The 9915-nt window shown below is 38.8% G+C and overlaps 1 protein-coding gene across 1 annotated transcript; it reads right to left on the reverse strand.

Annotated features, from left to right (window-relative positions):
- Positions 1 to 845: 845 nt before the first annotated feature.
- LOC121370771 lies at positions 846 to 4255 on the reverse strand. The gene has a single exon (XM_041496224.1). The coding sequence runs from the start codon at positions 3337 to 3339 to the stop codon at positions 1441 to 1443; it is 1899 nt and encodes a 632-aa protein (XP_041352158.1). The 5' UTR covers positions 3340 to 4255; the 3' UTR covers positions 846 to 1440.
- Positions 4256 to 9915: the final 5660 nt, after the last annotated feature.

A 9915-nucleotide genomic window follows, 5' to 3' on the forward strand; every position in this document is an offset into this window, starting at 1 on the left:
ATGTGTCCAATACTAGAATATAAAAAACGGTTTAGTTCAGACAGCGTCTAAATGTGTCCAATACTAGAATATAAAACTGTTTAGTTCAGACAGCGCTTTAATGTGTCCAATACTAGAATATAATAAACGGTTTAGTTCAGACAGCGCCTTAATGTGTCCAATACTAGAATATAAAAAAACTGTTTAGTTCAGACAGCGCTTTAATGTGTCCAATATTAGAATATTAAAAAAACGGTTTAGTTCAGACAGCGTCTAAATGTGTCCAATACTAGAATATAAAAAAAACGGTTTAGTTCAGACAGCGCCTTAATGTGTCCAATACTAGAATATATAAAAAAAGCGTGCTTAGTTCAGACAGCGCCTTAATGTGTCCAATATTAGAATATATTAAAAAAAAACCGGTTTAGTTCAGACAGCGCCTTAATGTGTCCAATACTAGAATATTAAAAAAATGTTTAGTTCAGACATTCTGTACACGATTTTCTTCAGTTTTTTCTTCTTTTTTTTGGGATGACCAGAACAGATTGAGAAGAAAAAACATTGTTACATTTTAAATCACCAATATGGGTTTAGAAATTCCAGTGATTTGCAATTTCGCCTTCTAGAACTCATGTATAATTGTACAATGTTGTGAATGAAAGTACATGTATAATAAATTTAGTTGACTTTTATATTTTAAATGGGGGTTAATTTCTTTATTAGTAACTACAGTAACTGCAACAATTTTTAGCTAGTTTTTAGTAATGTTATTACACTGTTTTGGATTGTGTTTAATTGTAAATAAACATGAATAACACTTGGTGTCTGACGACTGAGGAGCGTTTCAAAAAATGAAAACAAGAACACACAGTTCAGTATAATTTATTTGTGTTTATATTTCAACACATCTGTACTGAGCGAATCACGATTGACAGTAGAGTCAATAGAGTTTTTTTTCTTGATAAAACGTAAAATGCCATTTGTAAATACATGTATAAGTAAATAATAGGTGTATCTTCAGTTTATATAAATTTCATTTAAAAAAATTTGACGAAATACCATATTTGTATTTTAATAACTTTAGATCGGTATGGAGGAAAACAAATATGCTAAATTGGCACAGAAAAGTAATCTATTTGGGGAACTATTTAGAGTTACTGTATACTTGAATAACATTATTTCCTACTCACTCAAACTTTCTCTTTAAATTTCCCCCTGGGTGGACATGTCTAATATAGTCCTACCTCTGGCAAACGCTTGTTGATGTCATCGATAAATAACTGCTATTCCTACTACATAACGTGATGAGCTCGGAAATAATCCTGATGTCTTTTTTGTAACTTCTAGTGGAAAACTACCCAATGGGGCTTGCGCACCCTCTTGACATGCTCCGCTTCAATCACTATTAGTACAATTGTACCAGACTCTATAATTACTGAATTTGTTAAGAATCACATTATGCTATGAGGTCCTGGAACTAATGTCATCGTCATCTTTTTCCGTCTTATTTTCCACACTAAGGGAAGATGTCTTTTTATTAGACGATTCCCGACTCTCGCTGCTACTGTCTGCGAGCACGTATTTCGCTCTGTCTAAATCGGACATGTAGGTACTCTCCCTTGTTAGTCCCCTCTCTTTACGGAGGCAGATTTTAACACACCCAGCAGCAGACGAGTGTTTACTCACATTCACGTCTGCCGCGTGCGATTCGCGCGGAACACTAACGTATAGTTTCTTTAACGATGGCTTCGCCTCTGCCTGACAGCGAAAACCCGAATCTGTTTTAAAGGTCGGCTTGTAAGGTTCCACAAAGGCGACTTTACTGGCATGAACTGTCGGGATTCCAGTGCCTTGATTAGTGTTATGGTGAACGATTTCAGATTTTGTCTCCGCACGAGTCTGTTTATAATTGTCGTCGTCATCACTTTCGTTGTCTGAATCGTTTTTGAAATCATGCATGCTCGGTAATCTTATAATCGCCCCATCACTACCGACCGATTGGTTACATTCGGTGGACACAGCACAACCCACTGCGATGCGACCCATTTCGTTACTTCTGTACGCAGGCTTTGCACTAGGTCTTTTGGAAGGCAGACGATAGGCCATTCTGCAATGTCTGTCGGCAGTAGGAATACTTTTATGATGAGTCGTCGGTGGATCAAATCTATGCAAATCATGCTTTGCCTTTGGCATATGTATCTGATCACTGATCTCCAAGGTTTTTAGAGTATGAGAACAAGGCACTTGAGTGTAAGCTCTGTTCATCATCGCATTGTTTGATTCACAAGTCGGCGTCATTTTTAGGAAACGATGGAGTCTGAAAGGCTTATTGGATCCACCTGACACGAGAACAGACTCGCCCTCCGAAACAGGTTTCCACTCGGTCTGTCCATTCGCCTGCTTGATCGCGCGATCTCGAAGAAGAGGCGAGCTCCTGGTCGATGCCATCGTCGCTTCACGTAAATACCGTGGGATCATACCGTCCGTGCTTTTAGTCTGAATACCATTTCGTAACTGTCTCGTTGCAATTTCAACTGACGCAGAAGCACATCCTCTTTTCCTAAGAAAGTATTCCTTATCCCTGTCATATTTACTCCTGTCCATAGGATTCGCCTTTGCATCATCGCTACCGTCATTGTGGTTTTTCAAGAACTGTATCACCTGTTGCATGTTCAGCTTGTCTGGATCGTTGTCGTTGATGGGCGTGTTGCTCCTCGGCAGCTGGTTGATATTCATCTTCAACTTCTTCGTCCTCTTCACCTGCTCTCGGTTCATCACCTCGCGGTGTTTCTGAAGATCCAGCTCCCCCGGCGTGAGCGTCATCGCTCTCCAGAACCCGTTCTGAGGAAGATAGTAGTGACCGTCCCACGTCTTCTGAGGGGCGTGGTTTTGGAGAGGCTTGGACAATCCGTGAATCTCCGTCAGCGATACTGTCGCCGCACTGTGCAGCACTTTGGGTTTGGGAGAATCTCTCTCCCGGTGTGCAGTAGTAGTAGTATGTACGATCTTGTTGTTTATGTCATTCACAGAACAAGTCTTCTCCAAAACAGCTTCTGATTTATGTTTTTCTCTAACTTTGTACTCTGACTGTGCACGTTTCGAGTAGTTCTGCCTTCCTGTCAGCTGGTTGTAATGCGACCTTGGCATGCGCTCCGAGGTAGCTCTCTGAACTCTGGAAGAGGATTGTATGTGAGCCACCCAGTCATCATGGGAACGCGTTACTGCCAATGTTGGAAAATCTCTGTTTTTTCCACCTGAGTCAGACCGGTTTCCCACAGCAGACGCATTGTTGCTGGAGAAAGGCATCAGTTGAAGAACTGTCGGCTGCCATGTTTGCGATACAAGAATGGCAGCACTCATGGTTGTAAATCCAAGCGAAACCCAGAAGCTCTATACAGGAGTTATATCACGAAAAACTCACTAGGTTTTAAGAAGTACCAATGTTGTTCTTCGGTCAACTCCATTCTGTTGGTAGACAGCATCATAAGATTATTATTTAACAGGAGGTTTTTAGAAGATAGCATATCAAATCGTTTGAAATAACGTGAGTTTTTGTGAAGTTTGGATGCTATGTTTTGGTACTCTGCACCTTGTTTGCTCATTAGCAAACGACATCACGTAACATTTATATTCATGTCTTTAAAATACGCCATTATGAGCAATTTGGAAGCAATACTAGAACAGGACACATCTTTGTAACTTTTAACAACAACTCATTGTTAAAGTAACCAAATTTTTCTTAACAGTTCTTATCAGGTTGTTTTACACCTTCGCCTTTAACATCAAGTATTATTTTTGTAAACAGTAGGCTATTTTAATCCTTCGAAAAACACACACACACTGTCATTATATGCACGAATCGTTCAGATGATTTCCAACGAATGGACACAAGCTTCTATGCTATCACATCTATGCTTTTCTTAGCAAGTCTCAGTTTGTTTGAGTGTTTTGTACTGGTAACCCCACAATACTCTTTGTTATTTTTACCATCTATATACACACCCCTCCAACATTGTATGAACCTTTCGAACAATATGCTAGCGGTTGCTTTTTGTGACCAGTTTTGTCATTGTTGATTCACATAGTCGGTACGCACTCGAAAAGTTGACAGGAGAATAACACATTCCGTTACTCGAGAGTTATGGTTCTTAACGCTCCACTCGTTTTTAAGCTGTGTTTTTCTTCTCACAACGCCCTGCAAAGAGAAAACATAAACCATTTTTTTATGTTATTAATTGAGATTAATCCTACAAGGCCACTCTTAAGGATGACAGAACTGGAGTGGGTTCTTCGTTAGTGGATCTCGGACCGGGAAAGGAGAGATTACTCGTATCGCTGTTTCCAGCCAACATGAGAACTAATTGCTCAACTGATGGCGACAGGCATTAAAATGACTGTCTGGGTTAAATCGACCTTTGTCAGAATATTAAAAGAAGACTTCTGCAGTATCATGTCAGTAACTTTTTGAAGTTGAAGTTTATTTTGTTTAACGACACCACTAGAGCAAATTGATGTATTAATCATCGGCTATTGGAAGTCAAACATAATTTTGGTAATTTGACATTTACTCTTGGAGAGGAAACCCGTTACATTTTTTTCATTAATAGTATATGCACCATCCCACAGGCAGGATAACACATACCACGGCCTTTTATATACCAGACGTGGTGCACTGGCTGGAACGAGAAATAGCCCAATGGGTCCACCGACGGGGATCGATCCCAGATCGACCGCGAATCAGGCGGGCACTTTACCACTGAGATACGCCCCGCCCTGTAACTTTGTTTGGTTAATGCATTTCCTCGACGTTAATAAAACAAATGGAGGAGAGTAATTTTATTTTTCCTCTAACATAGGTTATGGAGAGCCATTTAAGATATTACCATACTGATAACATATACATTCACAAGCTAAGTGAGCTAAAAATTACTCTCCTTGAATTAGTCTCAGGGCAGTGATGGCGAGCGAGAGTGATGGCGAGCGGGAGTGATGGCGAGCGAGAGTGATGTCTGGTTAATGACACCACGGGGTATGGTTTAAAGACACTGACGTTAAGTATTAGACAGTGTGAAGTATGTTTGGCTAGTACATTTTTTTTTTTTAAATCGTTAAATGACACATTATTTACAACTTCTTACTTAAACCCGCTTAACTTAGTTTCTTAGTTTTCGAGGTAAGTACAATTTTTGCATAAAGCTACTACAAACATTTAAACAGCCATAAACACATGCGATTTGCCCAAATTTATAATTTTAGCAAGACACTGTACGTAATTTGTAGTTTAATGGTATTCTTGTTCTTCGTCGTACGCTCAGACAGGGACCCCCAGTGGCTCGAACAAAAGCTGACGTATTCCTGTGGTTCTCCAAGGGGCCAAGGCGTTTCTCCTTCATAGTTTAATGGTAAAAAAAAGGTTGTAATAGCTAAAAACATTTAACATTACTTAATAGATATGAGTAGCAGGGCCGTAGCTAGCATGGGGTGAAAAAATTCGGAAAGCATTATAGAAACTTAAAGAAAATGAGTTTTAGACTATTAAATACTCAGTTGCCCCCCCCCCCCCCCAACAAAAAATCCTAGCTACGGCCCTGAGTAGCGGCTTTAAATTACAAAATGTGGCTAATTCACAATGTGAATATGATATGGCAGTTCTGGTGTTAATATTAGCTCATTTTGCATTTATGCGAAACAGAAATACGGAACTATCGTCAATGACCTTAATCAGTGGCTGCATGTGTATTAGGTTTCCACATAAGATAAGACAACAGGAAACCCACTATTGCCACACGACCTACTCCTTTCGATCAGAAGCAATGGGCGAATTATACACACGTTTCCACAGACAATAAAGCACACCACCGCATGTCATGGACAAATCATGAAAAACGGACTGAAGCAGAAAATAACCCATTATGTTCATCGAAGGGATCAATGCTACGACCTACTGCATTTTTACGAGCACTCTAACCACTGAACTGTATCCAGCTCCTATTATCAACAGTACAAATCGCGTCTTTCATATTTCCATATGAGTGGTAGATGTTTTGTTGTGTTTTTGGTATTTTCTTTCCTTCCTTTTCAGCCACCGACAGTTTCTGGTTTCGCCCATTAGAGTATAAATTATGCCTTCCGTAAGGTCAAATCAAATTATAGATACAGGATGTATAGATTATTGTAACCTGGCCCACTGGCTTTAGGTTCATATTACATTGATCACATGGGTGCTTTAACTTAACATAGAGATAAATATAGAGGAAGGACATTTATACTGTAGCTCCTAAAATTATCGAGTTAAAAGTGCGTGTGATCCCAGGACCCAGCGCAATCCACAGAGTGGTGGTTTTGGGCAGACAGCCCAAATAGTTGATATTGTTGTTGCTGTGTGCGTGTGCGTGTGCGTGTGCGTGTGCCAAAGACATAGCGCATTTGTAAATGTTAATATAATTACACGTAATTATAAAATGTATAAATTATATGATAATCAAAATACGTCATTATTGCATATCGAGTGTATCCAAGAGTTTGAATATACAAAAGTAGCTGTTTGAGCTCTATAAAATATTTAAATAAACGTTATTAGGATACGTGTAAGTTTACCATTATTTAAAATAAACAACCAATGTTTTATTTTGTTTTTAAATCATGTTGAGCCACCACTTGGAAATATGTTGCGATTCCATTTGAAAAAAGTGAATATCTATGCCATAGTATTTCTTAAAAAAAAAAAAAAAAAGAAAAAAAAAAGGAAAGAGTATAAAAGTGCAGGACTGCACTGACCTATGCGAAATATAATACTTAAACAGAAACACAACAACCAAACACCTGTATGGGAGTGCATAAATTACACACGCGCGCGCACACATACGCACGCCACACACACACCACACACACACCACACGCACACACACACACACACACACACACACACACACACACACACACCTTTGATTGCTATAACATAGGCTACCATCCCGTATGCACACACCGGACACGAGTTTGCAGCATAATGTTTGTTTTTCCCCCGACACCATTCACACTAAATTAATCTAATGACGTCATAGCTCTTCCGAAAATGCTTTAAAAAAAACTGGCAATACATAACTGACTGGTCATGTTTACACAACCAACATAGTTCATTTCCTGTCCTAATGTGTAACTGAACCGAACGCTAGATAAGGTTGGAGAGAGAGAGAGAGACGAAAATCACCAGTAAACAATAATTGAAGGCATTTGCACAATACAATATAATAATAATAATAATAATAATAAGAAGAATAATAATTAATAATAATAATAATAATATCTCAATTATTTTTCATTCGTTAATTGTTTTTAGTTGGAATGTTAGCTCAAATTTGAAAGAATTAAAGAAACCATTTTACTGCATAAAACACACCACGACATACTTAAATCCAATTTAATCCCCGTATGTCAAACTTGGAACATTAGCTAAAGTTGGAGATATAAGTATAATAAAAATCAAACATTTTACTGAACTGTTAGAAAAACACCACATACTTAAATCCGATATATATTCCATTCGTCAAACTTTATAGTTGGAACATCAGCTAAAGATTTCTCCAGAAACCATTTTACTGCCACGGAGAAAACAAACTGTAAACCTTTTGAACGAATAACGACAAAGGACTGAAGAACTTGTTTGAGTGAAGTGAAACAAAGACTGATTACTGTTTTGGGGATTTCAAGTAAAGTCCAAGGCAACTAAAAGGGAACTCCTCTCATCTTCAAGTGGTTACAAACAAAATGTTCAAGCGCAGTTAAGTGGTCCTCAACAAAGTCATCGTGTAGCCCACAAGTCGTCGTATAGCCCAACCTCTCCATGGCTTTATCTTGCTGTCAAGAAACACAATATTCTCTCAATACTTCTAAGGCAATTTATGCAATTCCAAGCAATATCTGGATCGATGTTGCTGTCACGACGCCAAGTTTGTCTCTTTGCCGCTTAAGATAAAGTCTTGAGAACAGAAACCGTAAAAAAAAAGATGTGAACGTCCAAAAAAAAGAAAGAAAGAAAAAAAGCTATTTCTGCTTATTGGTTCTGCTGTGATCCACATAAGTACTTTCTCGTGACGGTATTGGACCCGACGGATCTCCAGATCCAAGTGCGAACAAGTATTAGCAATATGCTCTGATAGGTTTAGTGGCTATGCCTTCTTGAGCGTGCGATATTATCAAGTTTACTGGAGATTAATGACTACACGACAATGCGCGATTAAAACCCAGCCCCGATCTATGGCACTCTGGACACGAGAATCTAAAACTTCTGCTCGAGTAAATATGACCCAGTAGATTAGTCCTTTCAATGGGGTTACCGAGCACTTTATTATTTGAAGCAAATATCAGATGTTTATTATACAATACCTGATTAAGACAACGTGTCCCCCCCCCCCCCCCCCCACTCCGCACAATAATAGGTGACGGATAATCTAGTATAATCGTCTGTTGTATTAGCGGGAGGTGCGCGAAAGGGGGGGGGGGGGTGAAGAGCTAAACTGGTTTCATATGCAGCTGTAAATTACCCATGTGTCGAGTATTTGTTAATAATAGGATCCAGGTAGGTTTTACACGCGGAAATACATAACAGTGATTACAAACTAAAAAAGCATAATAGTTTTGACCTTGCTTCTAACATATAATACTATTATTCAATAACTGTCAAATGTGGCAGCAAAGTAAAAGTCTTGATGTATGAAACAAAACAATATGTAAAAGGACATTAAGCTCAACGTTAGACATGGGGACGAATTTAACTGTAATAGCTTAGTTACTCTATACGAACAATTAATATATAAATCAAACTGAGTGAACGGAAAAGACGCTTAAGGCTAATCTAAGACGAACAGACAGATGGACAAAAAAAGATGGTCATGCTTAAACTATACGACCTTTCAAAATGTTATGATTTGGCATTGATAGTATAAAATACCCGTAATTATTGATAGCTAACGAGAAAAGCAAAAACAAAAACTAGTATTCTACGAGGACTGCTAATGCAATACATGTCCACTAACGGCCCCAACACATTTTCCCATATTCTAAGTTCAAGGGTCATAACTCTGTCAAAATGAGTCAATCCCTATGAATGAATGAATGAATGTTTAACGACACCCCAGCACGAAAAATACATCGGCTATTGTGTGTCAAACTATGGTAACAACCCCTATGAAAGTCAAACGTGATCTGTATCTTTATATGATAAAGTTATAAACACAATTCCAGCTCAATATACTGAAGGAAGGAAGGAAATGTTTTATTTAACGACGCACTCAACACATTTTATTTACGGTTATATGGCGTCAGACATATGGTTAAGGACCACACATATATTGAGAGAGGAAACCCGCTGTCGCCACTTCATGGGCTACTCTTTTCGATTAGCAGCAAGGGATCTTTTATATGCACCATCCCACAGACAGGATAGTACATACAACGGCCTTTGTTACACCAGTTGTGGTGCACTGGCTGGAACGAGAAATAGCCCAATGGGTCAACCGACGGGGATCGATCCTAGAGCGACCGCGCATCAAGCGAACGCTTTACCACTGGGCTACATCCCGCCCCCAATATATGAAGCATTGCAAAAGAAAAAGACCTGGATACTGTATGTGGGACAGACGAACAGAACAAACAGAGAGATAGACAGACAGAAGGACGGATATGAAACCTATGGTCCCTTGTGGTTGAACTAGTACAGCACTAAAAAACAAAACTGAAAAAACTGAAAAAGAACAGCAAAAAATAACAATTAATACCCCAACCCTCCCCCACAAAAAAAACCCCGCCAAAAAAAAAAAAAAAAAAAAAAAAAAAAAAAAACCCACTCCAAAACCACAAAAATCCACCCCAAAAACACAAACACAACAACAACAACAACAACAAAGAAAAAACCCATATCAAAACCACCACAAGAAACCA

Source organism: Gigantopelta aegis, chromosome 4 (assembly GCF_016097555.1).
Source record: "Gigantopelta aegis isolate Gae_Host chromosome 4, Gae_host_genome, whole genome shotgun sequence".
NCBI lineage: Eukaryota > Metazoa > Mollusca > Gastropoda > Neomphalida > Peltospiridae > Gigantopelta > Gigantopelta aegis.